Source organism: Cynocephalus volans, chromosome 4 (assembly GCF_027409185.1).
Source record: "Cynocephalus volans isolate mCynVol1 chromosome 4, mCynVol1.pri, whole genome shotgun sequence".
Lineage (NCBI taxonomy): Eukaryota > Metazoa > Chordata > Mammalia > Dermoptera > Cynocephalidae > Cynocephalus > Cynocephalus volans.
The window spans coordinates 104,065,119-104,082,217 of record NC_084463.1 but is presented as its reverse complement, the minus strand read 5'-3'; the positions used below and the strand labels follow the sequence as shown (position 1 = coordinate 104,082,217).

Below are 17,099 nucleotides of genomic sequence, written 5' to 3'. Positions count from 1 at the left end.
CCTGCTTAGGAATGCATTAAGTCCATGGTCCCTACAAATGTATGTTCGCTGATCTGGAGGGCACCAGGTAAAACTCTGCAGAATTGAAATCTTAAAAAAAGTAAACAAAACATTATACAATTATATAAACTCTATCAGTCAATTAATTCACACAATTAAAAATATACTGCATAAGGAGCAATAGGAAACAGTGACTTCTCAATGAGAAGACTGTGGAAGAAGTTATGTGATAGATCGTAATAAAAAGTTCTACCTAATTTACTCATCTGTGTTAGCCCCTTTCTTCTCTATCGATTTGCAATGGTCTCAACATTGATATTATTCTAAAATTTTTCCTTAATACTTACATCATTAGTTACCTTTCTCTCATCATTACCCACAGATTTTTTCAATTTTGATGTACATTGGGCTCTGTCAGGCCACGTAAGTAGTGATTTCTATTGGTTCTATTTGGCTATATTATAACACACAGGTGATAACATACAAAAGGTCTAATAGTTGTTAATGAGCACACAGATTCATTAAAATGTTATCTATAATATTAAAACAATTTTATAGGAATTAAAATTGACCTCTTCATATTTTATTGTTAACATGAAACAACAAAGTAAACATAGTCAAAATAGCATCAACTACCATTTACTGAGGTACAGCCTACTACTTGAAATGTTATGTCAGAACCTGTGCAAATATCACATGTAATCTTTAAAAACACACATAGGAGAGCATATTTAACCCTATTTTAAAGGGCGCTGGGTCTCAAATAGTTTAAAAGACTCATTGAATGCTTAAAATGCTTACGGGGCTAGGAAAAGAAAGTACAGTGTAAAGTAGTGAATTAAAATGGAAAGTGAACGATAACAGTGAAAAGTTCATTAATGCCTTACTTTTCTCATAAATACAGAGCTCTTTCCTGCCCCTCAAACAGACATTCACACACATAATCTCTTTTAAACTCAATCTGTCTGAATAAGATAAATCACTATTTTTACTTTAAATCTGGGGCAGTCATGATTTTAAGTGCTTAAGATATATGGCAAATAGGTTGGAGAAAAGATTAGAAATGAAGAAAAAAGTATTCTGAGCATTGAATTATTAGGAGCCAACAAAACCTACAATTTTCAAAGTTACCTTAAATGTTTTATACACTTCCATGTACCTTAGTTAGGGCATTTGTTACAAGAGTATTTGAAAATCATTCAATCATTTGTTATGTGTAACTTTTTCATAGTAAAAATTCTCTTTTAATCATTATGTTTCATTGGAGGATTTCAAAGGAGCAATACTAATTATGACTACAGTTTCATGAAGATAATCAGAATATTATCTAAACACTGATAAGAAGGAAGCAAAGAAGATGGTCCATGATAAACGAATAATAAAAGGAGCAGTACAATATGGGTGAGGAAGTAGGGAACTTCTAGAGTAAAATGTAAACAGTTCAAAAGCAGCAAAACTAATAATACGAGATGTTAATTGCAGGAGACACACTGTGGAATGTCCATAAGAACTGAGTTTTTCTTCATAAAGTTCAGACCTTAAAAAAAAGAATAATGAAGACTTTAACAAAGGGTGACATAACAACAAAGAGTGAAAGTAGGATTCAATCACAGAAGCAAAATTCTTGTGATTTATCAATGTATATGGTAATTGTGTTTTTTAATTAAATAGACTTTCTGTATTCCTAAATAATATCTCTGAAGGACAGGAACATAAGCAATAGTCTCAGAAAGCCATAAAAGCAATGTTTTCCCTTTTTTAGCATACCCATATGCAACAGAATCTCAGTAAATAAATTTAAAAAAAATCTGTAGCTAATAAGTGCAAAACTGATCATTTAAAGAAAAAAAAGTAAGCTACATATCCGTTTTATTGCAAAAGAGACAAATGGTATTACATGAAAGGTCTCGGAAAAATTCACATTTTCTTTTAATTCTACTTTTCTGTGAACTTTCTAAAGTACCTTGCAGTCTGTGTTTGCAAAACAAACAAACAAAAAAAGAAAACACTCCAATTATTTCTCTCAACTCAGGTAATTATATTTCATAGTGGGAGAGTGTCTGAGTAGAGTAGTTGGATAAGTAGACTGACTGTGATATGAATATCAAGTAGAAATCATTGAAAGACATATTCAGAACGATGAAATTGTGTATTTCAGTTTTACTTCATCACTATTCACTGAACTGGCTAAAACAAAAATCTGAACAATATCATCCTCTCCTCTCCACACACAAACATACACACACATTGTATTGATTCTACCTCCGTAGTTCCTTTAAAATCAGTACATTTGTCTCCATCCTAGTGGGACAAGTTCTAACCATTATCACGTCTTTGACTGATTAGAGCACAGTACCTTCCAGTGCTTAAAAGCATGAACTCTGCAGTCAGACTTAATTGTGTTTAAACCCAACTTCAGGACTTACTGACCTGAAGTCAAAAGAAACTAAATAAGCATTATCTGTTAGCAGTGTGATTTTGCACACATACTTTGAAGTCTCTATACCTCCTTTTTCTAGTGTATAAAATAGAAATAATAAAGATAAATAAGCCCAAATGTCATTAGTTTTAAACAGAAATTTATTTTAAGACACTTTGAACCATACTCCAAAGATATTATGTTATCCTTCATTCTTTAGATACCAATCCACAGATATTTCTAAAATGGAAACCAGATGGATTCAGGCTGAAATCCAAATCTTTTATTGGTATTATATGTCCCTTCCTAGCTGTGATCCTATTCATTTCTAAGGTTCATCCTTAGTCTTCCTGCCTCCAGGCTTTTTGCATTTTCTTCTTCCCTTCCACCATCCCACAGTCTCTTTGACCGTCACCGTGTCCTTAAGATGCACCTGTGAGCTGGGAGACAGGGAAGACTCACCAAACAAAGCACCAGGATAGAATCCTGTCTGTTTTGTTTCAATCTGCTCAGACTTTATAAAGGCACTGCTCTTTGCCTGTGAGGAGCTTTCAACAGAAAATCCCCAGAGCCACTTTTGTAAAGGATACTGTGGATTCTCTGAGCATTCTAATTTATAATCTGGCCTTGACTGAGGAAGAAAGAGCCTTTAGGGAGCCCTGGCTTCAAAGTAAATGAAGTCAGAAAAGTGAAGATTGGGTCAATAAGATGGCAAAATAGAAGGTCCCAGACCTCCAATCCTCCCCCACAAAAACACGCAGTCTCTGATTTAGCAACTATCCATGGACAAAAATACCTTATTGAGAGCTCCAGAACCCAATTGCGAAGTTACAATTCTGGTGAAGTGCAGAATGAGAAAAGACACATTGAAAAGGGTAAAAACAGAAGTTTTGCTTTCTCACCATGCAGTGCCAAGAGAGACCCCCTCAGCCCTGTGGCTCTCTTATGGGGGAAAGAGGGAACAAGGAAAATGTGGCATATGTACAGGATGCTATGTTAAGTAAAATAATGCAGGCTCAGAAAGACAAATACCATGTAATCTCACTTATATGTGGGATCTAAAAAGGTCAAACTCATAGAAACAGAGAGTAAAATGGTGGTTATAGGAGGCTTGGAAGTGGGGGGATTGGAGATATGCAGGTCAAGAACACAAAATTTCTATTGGAGAAGAGGAAAAGTACAAGAGATTTATGGTACATCATAGTGACTATAATTAATAACAGTACATTATATACTTAAAAATTGCTAAGAAAGTAGATTCTAAGTGTCTTATCCCATCCAAAAATGATACATACGTGAGGTAATTCACATTTTAAATAGCCTGATTTAGCCATTGTACAATGTATATATATGAATAGTTTATTCCTTTCATAATTCATCAGATTAAATTTCATAGAAAATTTATTTCATTATAAAAATAAAACAAAATAGGATTGATGAGATTGAATTCCATCTCAACATTAATGTGGAAATTTGACACCTTTAAATGTAGTTGATTGTCCATGTCCGTGGGTATAGCACTGAATATCAACACCGGTGTGCAATATGTGATGTTCTTTTTAGGATAATTAGTGCATTCTTCATTACACAATGTAATCAATCTTCATGGCCCTTTACCAATTCCTCCCCCTTCCCATTTCCCGCCTCTACTAATAACCTCAGTTCTATTTTCTTCTCACAAAAGTTCAGTGCATATTGTGATTGTTACATCTTTGTCTCTTTTTAATTTTTTTATTTATTTACTTATTTTTTACTAGATCCCACATATAAACAAGGACATGTGGTGAAGGAAGTGTTTTTCTTTTTTCTTTTCCAGCTAGCCGCAGTATAGGGAAAATACAGCCAAAAAGTCAAGTTAAGAAACAAGGGGAACAGAGTCAAACAGGATATCTGTGGTTATGCACCTGGGCCCCGGCCCGAGGCAAAGGGCGGATAGTTCCCAGAAATAGACAAGTCAGTTAAAGTTTCAAGAGTGCCCCTCAGCTGTTTCAAGGACTCCCACTTGACCGAAGTTCACCCCTGGCTTGATTTAAACTAACCAATTACCTTGCTTCTCGCTTCTGTACCCGCGCTTTTTGCTATAAAAAGGACCCAGGAGCTCTACTCGGCGCGCCAGTCTTTCGAAAGACTGAGTCGCCCGGGTACCTGTGTGTTCAATAAACCTCTTGTTTTTGCATCCGAAGCCGTGGTCTCGCTGTTCCTTGGGAGGGTCTCCCTGAACTGACTGACTACCCACTGCGGGAGTCTTTCATTTGGGGGCTCGTCCGGGATCGGAGACCCCCACCCAGGGACCACCGACCCACCAACGGGAGGTAAGCTGGCCAGCAGTCGTTCTGTGTCTCGTTTCTGTGTCTCGTCTCTGTGTCTGACTCAGTGATTTCGACTGTCTTTTCTGAGCGCGCGCATTTTGGTTTCAGTTTGTTCCGGGTTAGTCGCTCTGGGAGCGAAGTGCGGGTAGCGAACAGACGTGTTCGGGGGCTCGCCACCCGGCAATCCTGGGAGACGTCCCAGGATCAGGGGAGGACCAGGGACGCCTGGTGGACCCCTTGGCAGAGGATTATTGTGTTTTGGTCTCACCGCGTCTCGGGAGGCGCGCTCTGCCATCGGACTCTTTCTTCTATTTCTACGGCACTCGGTCTCGTCGCCGTTTCTGGTTTCTTTTTGTCTTAGTTGTGATAGGTCTTTGCGTCGTCGTTCCCCTATTGGAAATTTTCGAGATGGGGCAAAGTGCCCTTACGCCCCTCTCCCTTACTCTAGATCATTGGAAAGATGTCAAAGCCAGGGCTCACAATCTGTCCATGGAGATCAAAAAAGGAAAATGGCAGACTTTCTGTTCGTCTGAGTGGCCCACATTCGGCGTAGGTTGGCCGCCAGAGGGAACCTTTGATCTTACTGTCATTTTTGCAGTTAAAAAGATTGTTTTTCAGGAGACCGGAGGACACCCGGACCAGGTTGCCTATGTCGTGGTATGGCAAGACCTCGCCCAGAATCCCCCTCCCTGGGTGCCACCCTCCAGCAAAGTCGCTGTTGTTTCGGGATCAGAAAATACTCAAAGGCCACCTACAAGGAAGCCTTCCGCCCCTCCCCAACCCCCCGTCCTCCCGACACCAGACGACTCGCTCCTTCTCTCTGAGCCCCCGCCCTACCCGGCGGCCCTGCCGCCTCCTCTGGCCCCTCAGGCGATCGGACCGGTGCCGGGCCAGGCGTCCGATAGTTCCGATCCTGAGGGACCAGCCGCTAGGACCAGGAGTCGCCGTGCCCGCAGTCCGGCAGACGACTCAGGTCCTGACTCCACTGTGATTTTACCCCTCCGAGCCATAGGACCCCCAGCCGAGCCCAACGGCCTAGTTCCTCTACAATATTGGCCTTTTTCCTCAGCAGATCTTTATAATTGGAAATCTAACCATCCTTCTTTTTCTGAAAAACCAGCAGGACTCACGGGACTTCTTGAGTCCCTTATGTTCTCTCACCAGCCCACTTGGGACGATTGCCAACAGCTACTCCAGATCCTCTTCACCACTGAAGAGCGAGAAAGGATTCTTCTGGAGGCCCGCAAGAACGTTCTCGGGGACAACGGGGCCCCTACACAACTCGAGAACCTCATTAATGAGGCCTTCCCCCTCAATCGACCTCAATGGGATTACAACACGGCCGAAGGTAGGGAGCGTCTTCTGGTCTACCGCCGGACTCTAGTGGCAGGTCTCAAAGGGGCAGCCCGGCGCCCCACCAATTTGGCTAAGGTAAGAGAGGTCTTGCAGGGACCGGTAGAACCCCCCTCGGTTTTCTTGGAACGCCTGATGGAGGCATATAGGAGATACACTCCGTTTGACCCCTCTTCTGAGGGACAGCAGGCGGCAGTTGCCATGGCCTTTATTGGCCAGTCAGCCCCAGATATCAAGAAAAAGTTACAAAGACTAGAGGGGCTCCAAGACTTTTCCTTACAAGACTTAGTAAAGGAGGCAGAAAAGGTGTACCACAAGAGAGAAACAGAAGAAGAAAGACAGGAAAGAGAAAAAAAAGAGACAGAAGAGAGAGAGAGACGGCGTGATAAACGCCAAGAAAAAAATTTAACTAGGATTTTGGCCACAGTAGTAAGTGATAAAGGGTTTACAGATAAGCAGAAAGGGACCCTGAGCAACCGGGCAAGACCGACACCTAGGGACAAAAGGCCTCCTCTCGACAGGGACCAGTGCGCCTACTGCAAAGAGAAAGGCCACTGGGCAAGGGAATGCCCCCGAAAAAAGAAAAACGACAAAAAAGCTAGGGTTCTATCCCTAGACGACTAGGGGAGTCAAGGTTCGGACCCCCTCCCCGAACCTAGGGTAACATTGACAGTGGAGGGGACCCCCATCGAGTTTCTGGTCGATACCGGGGCTGAACATTCGGTACTGACCCAACCCATGGGGAAGGTAGGGTCCAGGCGGACAGTCGTAGTAGGAGCGACCGGCAGCAAAGTCTACCCCTGGACCACACAGAGACTTTTAAGGGTCGGACATAAGCAAGTGACCCATTCCTTTTTGGTCATACCTGAGTGCCCTACTCCTCTGTTGGGCCGGGACATCCTGACCAAACTAAAAGCTCAAATCCAGTTTTCTACAGAGGGCCCACAAGTAACATGGGGAGATCACTCTACCATGTGCCTGGTCCTAAACCTAGAAGAAGAATACCGGCTGTATGAAAAGCCGGCCTCTCCCTCCATCGACCCATCCTGGCTCCAACTTTTTCCCACCGTATGGGCAGAAAAGACAGGTATGGGACTGGCCAATAACGTCCCACCAGTAGTAGTAGAGCTGAAATCGGGTGCCTCACCGGTGGCCGTCCGACAGTATCCAATGACTAAAGAAGCCCGGGAAGGCATCAGACCCCACATCCAAAGGTTCTTAGACCTAGGGGTCTTAGTGCCCTGCCAGTCGCCCTGGAACACCCCTCTGCTACCAGTAAAAAAGCCAGGGACCAATGACTATCGGCCAGTCCAAGACTTGAGAGAAATTAACAAAAGGGTGCAAGACATTCATCCCTCAGTCCCAAACCCATACAGCCTCGAAAGTATTGTGCGGCAGCCCCCCAATCGGTGGATGACCAATGCCAGAATGACTCATTACCAGAGTTTGCTGCTAAACGAAAGGATATCTTTCGCGCCCCCTGCTGTCCTGAACCCAGCTACCCTACTACCAGTCGAGTCAGAATCCACCCCAGTACACCAATGCTCAGAAATCCTTGCTGAAGAAGCTGGGACTCGACGGGACCTGAAGGACCAGCCATTGCCCGGAGTGCCTGCCTGGTATACAGACGGTAGCAGCTTCATTGTGGAAGGTAAGCGGAGAGCAGGGGCCGCCATCGTAGATGGCAAACGGACGGTATGGGCAAGCAGCCTGCCAGAAGGGACATCAGCCCAGAAGGCCGAGCTAATCGCCTTGACGCAGGCATTACGCCTAGCCGAAGGAAAAAACATCAACATCTACACGGACAGCAGGTATGCTTTTGCCACTGCTCACATTCATGGGGCAATATATAAACAGAGGGGACTGCTCACTTCGGCTGGAAAAGACATTAAAAACAAAGAAGAAATTCTGGCTCTGCTAGAGGCCATTCACCTCCCTAAGCAGGTCGCCATTATCCACTGCCCGGGCCACCAGAGAGGAAATAACCCTGTGGCGGCCGGGAACCGGAGGGCCGACGAGGCTGCAAAACAAGCCGCCCTGTCGGTCAGGGTGCTAGCAGAAACTATAAAGCTTCAAGAGCCAATCGAGCCTGCTCAAGCTAGGACCAAGCCAAGAGAGCTCACTCCTGACCAGGGAAAAGAATTCATTTAGCGGTTACATCAGCTAACACACTTAGGACCAGAAAAGCTCCTTCAACTAACGAGCCGCACCAGCCTCTCCATCCCGAATCTCCGGTCCACCGTTCAAGAAGTCGCCAATCGGTGTCCGGCTTGTGCCATGACTAATGCGACTACCACCTACCGAGAGACCGGAAAAAGACAACGGGGAGATCGACCCGGCGTATACTGGGAAGTAGACTTTACAGAGGTAAAGCCTGGCCGGTATGGGAACAGGTATCTGCTAGTATTTGTAGATACTTTCTCTGGATGGGTAGAAGCTTTTCCTACCAAAACGGAAACGGCCCTGACTGTATGTAAAAAGATACTAGAAGAAATCCTGCCCCGTTTCGGGATCCCCAAGGTGATCGGGTCAGATAATGGCCCAGCCTTTGTTGCTCAGGTAAGCCAGGGACTGGCCACACAACTGGGGATAAATTGGAAGTTACATTGTGCGTATAGGCCCCAGAGCTCAGGTCAAGTAGAGAGAATGAATAGAACCATCAAAGAGACCTTAACTAAATTGGCCTTAGAGACCGGTGGAAAAGACTGGGTGGCCCTCCTTCCCTTAGCGCTGTTCAGAGCCAGGAATACCCCTGGCCAGTACGGTCTAACTCCCTATGAAATCCTCTACGGGGGACCCCCCCCCATACTTGAGTTGGGAGAAACACTGGGTCCCGATGATAATTTTCTCCCTGTCTTATTTACCCATTTAAAGGCTCTAGAAGTTGTGAAGACCCAGATTTGGGACCAGATCAAAGAGGCATATCAGCCCGGTACCATAGCTGTCCCCCACCCGTTCCAGGTCGGAGACCGAGTGCTGGTCAGACGCCATCGACCCAGCAACCTTGAGCCTCGGTGGAAAGGCCCGTATCTGGTATTGCTGACCACCCCGACCGCAGTAAAAGTTGATGGCATCGCTGCCTGGGTCCATGCTTCCCATCTCAAGCCTGCACCACCCCCGGCACCAAACGAGACCTGGGAGCTGGAAAGGACTGATCATCCTCTTAAGCTGCGTATTCGGCGGCGGAAAAATGAGTCCACCGGGTAAGAACCCCCACCGGCCTGTGATCCTCACCTGGAAGGTACTGTCCCAAACTGGAGAAGTTGTCTGGACCAAACAGGCTACCCAGCCTCCTTGGACTTGGTGGCCCGATCTTAAACCTGATGTATGTGCCCTGGCGGCGGGTATTGAAACCTGGGATATCCCGGGATCCAGTGTATCGGCCTCCAAGGCCCAGATCAGACCCCCTGATTCAGACTATACAAAAGCTTATAATCAGATCACCTGGGGGGTCCCAGGGTGCAGCTATCCCCGAGCTAGAAACAGGCTTGCCGCTTCCCCCTTCTACGTGTGCCCCCGGGATGGCCGGACCCTTTCAGAAGCTAGAAGGTGCGGAGGGCTGGAATCCCTATATTGCAAAGAATGGGGTTGTGAAACCACGGGGACAGTCTACTGGGGACCTAGTTCCTCATGGGACCTCATAACTGTAGAACGTAACGGTAGCAGTAAAAGCTGTGACAACTCCGGCTGGTGTAACCCCCTTAAAATAAAATTCACAGAGAAAGGAAAAAATTCCAGAGATTGGGCACAAGGAAGAACCTGGGGACTAAGGTTCTATTTGACGGGAAACGATCCAGGTGTACAGTTTACCATTCGCCTAGAGATCACCAATATGCCAACTGTGGCAGTGGGCCCCGACCCCGTCCTTGCAGAACAGGGACCTCCTAGCAACAAGCTGTTCCCAATGACTAGCAGGCAACCCCCCGCGGCACAAAGGAGCACTGCTACACAGAGCCTCCTATCACCAGGCACTCTACCCCCCACCACGGGTGACAGGCTCTTTGGTCTTGTACAGGGGGCCTTCCTAGCTCTAAATGCCACCAACCCGAACGCCACAGAGCATTGCTGGCTCTGTCTGGCCATAAGCCCCCCCTACTATGAAGGAATAGCCTTTTTGGGAGAGGCCAATTATACCAGCGCCGAGAGTTGCCGTTGGGGGACCCAGGGAAAGCTTACTCTCACAGAGGTCACAGGACAAGGGTTATGTATAGGAACAATACCTTCTACCCATCAACATCTTTGCAACCAGACCCTATCCATCAATTCCTCCGGGGACCATCAGTACCTTCTCCCCTCCAACCATAGCTGGTGGGCTTGCAGCACCGGTCTCACCCCTTGCGTTTCCCTCTCAGTTTTTAATCAGTCTAAGGATTTCTGTGTCCAGGTTCAGCTGATTCCTCGCATCTATTACCATCCTGAAGAAACTTTGTTGCAGGCCTATGACAACCCTCATCCCAGGTTTAAGAGAGAACCTCTCACACTTACCCTAGCTGTCCTACTGGGAATTGTGGCAGGTATAGGTACCGGCTCGGCTGCTCTGATTAAAGGACCTATAGACCTCCAGCGGGGCCTAACCGAGCTCCAGACTGCCATGGACACTGACCTCCGGGCCCTCCAGGATTCAGTCAGCAAGTTAGAGGACTCATTGACTTCTCTATCTGAGGTAGTACTCCAAAATAGGCGAGGCCTTGACTTACTGTTTTTAAGAGAGGGAGGCCTCTGCGCGGCCCTCAGAGAGGAGTGCTGTTTTTATGTAGACCATTCAGGTGTGATACGAGACACCATGGCCAAACTCAAACAAAGACTAGATAAAAGACAGTTAGAGCGCCAAAAAGATCAAAACTGGTTTGAAGGTTGGTTCAATAGCTCCCCTTGGTTCACTACCCTACTGTCAACCATCGCCGGGCCCCTATTACTCCTCCTTCTGTTGTTCACCCTTGGGCCCTACGTCATCAATAGACTAGTCCAATTCATCAATGATAGGGTAAGTGCAGTTAAGATTCTGGTCCTTAGGCAAAAATACCAAACCTTAAATGGCGAAGATAACTTTTAATTCCGCTCTAAGATTAGAGCGATCCACAAGAAAAAATGGGGGAATGAAGGAAGTGTTTTTCTTTTTTCTTTTCCAGCTAGCCGCAGTATAGGGAAAATACAGCCAAAAAGTCAAGTTAAGAAACAAGGGGAACAGAGTCAAACAGGATATCTGTGGTTATGCACCTGGGCCCCGGCCCGAGGCAAAGGGCGGATAGTTCCCAGAAATAGACAAGTCAGTTAAAGTTTCAAGAGTGCCCCTCAGCTGTTTCAAGGACTCCCACTTGACCGAAGTTCACCCCTGGCTTGATTTAAACTAACCAATTACCTTGCTTCTCGCTTCTGTACCCGCGCTTTTTGCTATAAAAAGGACCCAGGAGCTCTACTCGGCGCGCCAGTCTTTCGAAAGACTGAGTCGCCCGGGTACCTGTGTGTTCAATAAACCTCTTGTTTTTGCATCCGAAGCCGTGGTCTCGCTGTTCCTTGGGAGGGTCTCCCTGAACTGACTGACTACCCACTGCGGGAGTCTTTCAGTGGTATTTCTCTTTCTGTACCCAGCTTATCCCACTTAACATAATTTTCTCTAAGTTCATCCATGTTGCTGTGAATGGCAATACTTCATTCTTTTTTATGGCAGAGTAGTATTCCTCTGTATAAACATACTACATTTTCCTTATCCAGTCATCTGACAATGGACATTTAGGATGGTTCCAACTCTTGGCTGTTGTAAATAGAGCTGCAATAACCATAGGAGTGTAGGTGTCCCTTTGACATGATGATTTCCATTCTTTTGGGTATATAACCAGAAGTGGGATTGCTGGGTCATACGGCAGTTCTATCTGTAGCTGTTTGAGGAAACTCCATAGTGTTTTCCATAATGGCTGCACCACTTTACAATCCCACCAACAGTGTAGGAAAGTTCCTCTTTCTCCAAATTCTGTCTTTTTAATGATAGCCAGTCTAACTGGAGTGAGATGATATGTCAATGATTTTGATTTGCATGTCCCAGATGCTGAGTGATGTTGAGCATTTTTTCATGTGTTTGTTGGGAATTCATATATCTTCCTTTGAGAAAAGCCTGTTCACCTCCTTTGCCCATTTTTTAATCAGGTTACTTGTTTTCTCACAGTGAAATTGTTTGAGTACTTGCATATTCTGGATGTTAACCCTTTGTCAGATGCATAGTTTGCATATATTTTTTCCCATTCTGTAGGTTTTCTTTTTACTCCGTTAAGTATTTCTTTTGCTGTGCAGAAGCTTTTTAGTTTCATACAGTCCCATATGTTTATTTTTCCTTTGGTTGTCTGTGCTTTGGGGGTCTTATTTATAAAGTCTTTGCCCAGTACTACTTTCTGAAGTGTTTCCTCTATGTTTTCTTTTAGGAGTTTTATAGTTTCAGGATGTACATAGAATTCTTTAATACATTTTGAGCTGATTTTTGTATATGGCCAGAGGTACATGTCTAATTTCATTCTTCTACATATGTATATCCAATTTTCCCAGCACCATTTATTGATGAGACAGTCTTTTCCCCAATGTATGTCCCTGTTGCCTTTGTTGAAGATCAGTTGGCTGAAGGTATATCGGTTGATTTCTGGGTTCTCTATTCTATTCCCTTATTCTGAGTGTCTGTTTTTATGGCAGGACCATTTTGTTTTGGTTACTATAGCTTTGTACTATAATTTGAAGTTGGGTAGTGTTATACTTCCTTTTAGATCTTTAAACAATTCTTTAAACACTTTTATGTCAATCTCACCAATTTTGTTAATTGTAGAACTAGGAATTCTATAATTTTATTGTTATACTTAATTATAATTTTTGTATGTGTCAAGCATGTATATTGTATAAATTACATATGTACACTTGTGTCTCATTACTCAGGGATTTCATATTACAAATTTGCTTACTCCCCAAAATGTATTTGCAATGCCAAATTAACACTGATGGCACTTTCACAGTCATTTTCAGATATGCATAAAGCTGCCAAAAATTCAAATTACCTGACATGTATCTGAAGTCTAACAGAGTAAGTCTCTGACTTCTAGTTTCGCCTCTTATAATGTAAACAAGTGTCCTTTTTACAGTCTACTTAGTGCCATGTTTTTCTGTTCCGTTTTGTATGCTTTTTGTTGGTGATTTCACTTTTTAAAAATGGCCCCCATGTAGTGCTATAGTGTTGTCAAGGGTTCCTAGGTGCAAGAAAATTGTCATGTACTTTATGAAGAAAATAACTTTGTTAGATAAGCGTTGTTCAGAAATGAGTTATAATGCTGTTGGCTGTGAGTTCAAAATTAATTTATTAACAATACAGCTCTCCCAGAAAAACAAGGAGTTTACCTATCTGTACATTAAGCCACTCTGGAAAGTACTAAAGTAACATCTATAGTGTGTAATAAAGATATAGAAAAGATGTATTAAATAAAATGTATGGGAGGTCATTGTTTTGGACTGATTTCCTTCACTAGGGCCCAACAGACTGAACCAAAATGGGGTCACATAATTAAACTGAAACTCTACAGAAGCATGAAAATCCCCAAACTGTCCTTTTCTCCCCACCCTAAAAACAAGAGATTGACAGCAACCAATCAAAAATGGCACAGGCAACCTGAGCCAGCATAAGCTAGTTCCCTCTGCTTTGATACTTACAAGGAAACTAACCTAAAGTAACCAGACATTAACCAATCAGCTTTTTTTGTATTATTCTGTTTTCTTGTTGCTACTCAACTTACTTTATAAAAATAAATTGTTCTGCCCTGTCCAAGAGAGGTCCCCCTATCTTTAGACAGAATACTGCCTGATTTATGAATCACTAATAAAAGCCAATTAGATCTTTAAATTTGTTGAAATTTTGTTTTTTAACAGATTTAAAAAAAAGACTAAATTTGTGGGTTCACAAAATGTCAACTAATGAGAAAAGAGTAGGGCATAGCATTGTTCTGAGGCTGAAAGTCAACATGCAGGTTAACCAAGGTCAGGAAAATATCAAACTCTCAGCTGGTGCTGGTTACTTTGCACATTTCAAAAGGCAGTAAAGCATGAAAACTGTTAAACTCACAACTGAGGCACAGTCAGCATATCAGGAGGCTGCAGAAGAATTTTTAAAATGCCTGTTTAATGTTATACAGGAAAAGGGTTATAAAAAGTATTTCAAAAAGTTTGAGGAAAAATAGAACTAAAAAAAAATAACACGAATCTTTCCATGAACTTTTTAAAGTACCTTCATATATCACAAAATAAAACTTGGATTATAATATAAAATTTTAATGTCGAATATGACTTAAATGCTCAAAAATCATGAATACAAACATTATGAAATAAAATTTAACTTAATATCTAGTTGACATGGATGATGTTAGTATTTGCTTTATATTTTTTCTGTATTAAAAATAAAAATGCATTATTTAAAACAAAGGGCTGTGATACCATTTTTGTTTTTGAATACATACATATGATACTTTCAAGAACTCATATCTCCAAGACTCAAGCAATCCTGCTGAGAGGTAGGCTCCAGAGACAGTTAAGGAAGACTCCACCCCTACCCCTTCCTGGACTGTCCTCTTATTGAGATGTTAGCTCTAGATGCCAAGTTCTGAACTCAAACCTCCAACCCCCAAAGGCTTCTTTCTCTGACACCATGGGGAGGTCATCACCACTCCAAGCCCATGGGAGCCTTAGACATCTGGAAACTGTCTATAAACAAGCCCAATTGGAAAAGTTGTAAGTCATGAAAGACTCGAATGCTTCCTCAGGCCGTTGGGTGCTCATCCTGACCCACACAGAACCCCCAGTGAGGTAAGCCAGTGCACAGTTGCTCCCATTATGTCATGAGCTAGGCAGACAATAGTCAAATGGAAGGTTTCAGGGCTCTAGTCAGAGCAGACAGGCTCTGAAAACCAGGTTTGTGTAAGAATTTGCAGGTCAATTGATCCCATTTGGGTTTGTGGCCATTACAAGCAACAGCATCTACTCTGTTGTGGATTAAGACTAGGCTGCAACTTTCCTTGAGAATAAATTTGTGCATGAGTTTCTCTGTTTACTTCAGTATATCAAAGGAAGATTGATGAAGGAAAGGATGGGAGTGTGGATGTATCAGTCCTATATTCTGTGATGTCTGAGCAATATTTTATCCTGCTCAAAGCAGTCTGAAATGCATTGTATCATTTTACATTTACAAAACCCTATGGGATACATACCTCTTAAGGTTTAACGTAAATATTAAAAACTTTGTAACTATACTTGGATTCAAATTCCAAATTCGTGAATTCATAGTAAAATAAGAATAGCTTTGGCAATCTAATTGAACATTCTTAGCTTGTTTTTTGTTCATTCGTTTGTTTTTTTAATCTGTGTTGTATGTATAATTACCTATAACCTTCCCAAAAACTCCCTTAAAAAAATGGGATAGTGCTGACAAGGCAAATAACATATTACTTAATAGATGCTTAATTCATGTCAGTTTATATTATTTTTGTAAAGAGATGGATAGGGGATGTGAGATTTAGCTAGAAGACATTACAGGCCATTTATTTCATTCCTTCCCAAAAGCATATGAGAGTTTCTTCACCTGCATTTCCTGTTTTTCTCCATCACGTAGTTATACAAAGTATAAAATTCTGACAATTCAATTTTGTTGGACACTGACTTCTGGGTATGTCTCAAAATCTAATATTATAATTTGAAAACTTAATGTAGGATAGTGTTTGGGGATTAGCGAGTAGTATTAATATAATAAATTTATACTAATAGATTTATAGTGATTTAAGACTGATTGTCTTAAATATATCTTGACATTATTTACCAGAAAAATAACACTCCCTTACCTTCACCTCTTCTCTTTTTATTTATTCACTTGTTGAAACAAAAAGAAAATATATGAAAAGATATCATCTATGTCAAATAAATATTTGTAATATAATAAAAGAGAAAGATTTGCAGAATTATAAGAAGCAATAGAAAAAAGAAAACAGATAAGTGCAAATACCACAGGGACACCCAGGGAGGGTGTCAATAATGGTTCAAAGTAGCTAGAAAATAATCTCAGAGGAACTGACATGTGAGTAGAGTCTGCTTCAATCTTAATCAAAAGTTACTGAGGGTTTTTATTGGTGAGGAAAATACCATGAAGAACAAAGACCCAGGGTCACTGCTTTCATAAATTAAGTAGTGTGACCAGTTCTCTGTGAAGAGAGAAATGAGGAAAGGTACTTCAAGTGGTTAGAAAAATTTATTAATATTTGACAAGACATGCAAGGCCACAACTCATTGTAATGTCTTGGTTTGTATTTTCTTTTTTCTGACTTAATACAACTGGAACTCTGTATTGTTTATTTGCTTACCTTAAACTTTACAGGTAATACATGAATACATCGAATACCTTGTCACCGTTAAAAAAGTCAAGCCATTCTGATAAAGCTAAATTATATTCTGTCTATAATCCTTTCACCCATTTTAGACTCCTAAATTGGGTATGTAACCCTATGGATTGTCTTTTGTGTTTATAAAATTCTCAGTATAAATGTGCTTACATTACGTACATACAAACATGTTTAACTTTTGTATGTATATGTTGATATTAGTGGAAAATGAAATTTCTGCTTTATTATTTATTTGAATATCTTTTATATCAGTTTATATAAATATACCTTGTTCATTTTAAGTGCTGATGAGCACACCACAATGTAAATGTGCCCCAGATTTTTTAACTTAACTATTATTTGTTGATGGATATTTTGAGTGATTCAATTTCTATTCTATTACAGGGAGTTTTCCAATGAGCATCACTGTATATGGTTCCATGAATGTATATGAAAATTATTCTCTAGGATGGCAAGTAGTTAAATTGCTCTGCTAAAATATTATGTCTAATAATAATGCTTGCCACACAATTTTTGTCTAAAAGTCATGCCAATTCACACTCAATTGTTCAACAATTCAACAAACTGTTCTTAAGAGTTGCTCTTTAACCAAAACCTCAATAACACTTATCA

The 17,099-nt window shown here is 42.0% G+C and overlaps 1 protein-coding gene across 1 annotated transcript; it reads left to right on the top strand.

Moving 5' to 3' along the window:
- Positions 1–5,637: 5,637 nt before the first annotated feature.
- LOC134375825 (uncharacterized) lies at positions 5,638–7,021 on the top strand (the record flags this gene model as incomplete). Its single annotated transcript, XM_063094565.1, has 1 exon — positions 5,638–7,021. A coding segment is annotated over one exon (1,068 nt), but the record flags the coding sequence as incomplete, so codon positions are not given.
- Positions 7,022–17,099: the final 10,078 nt, after the last annotated feature.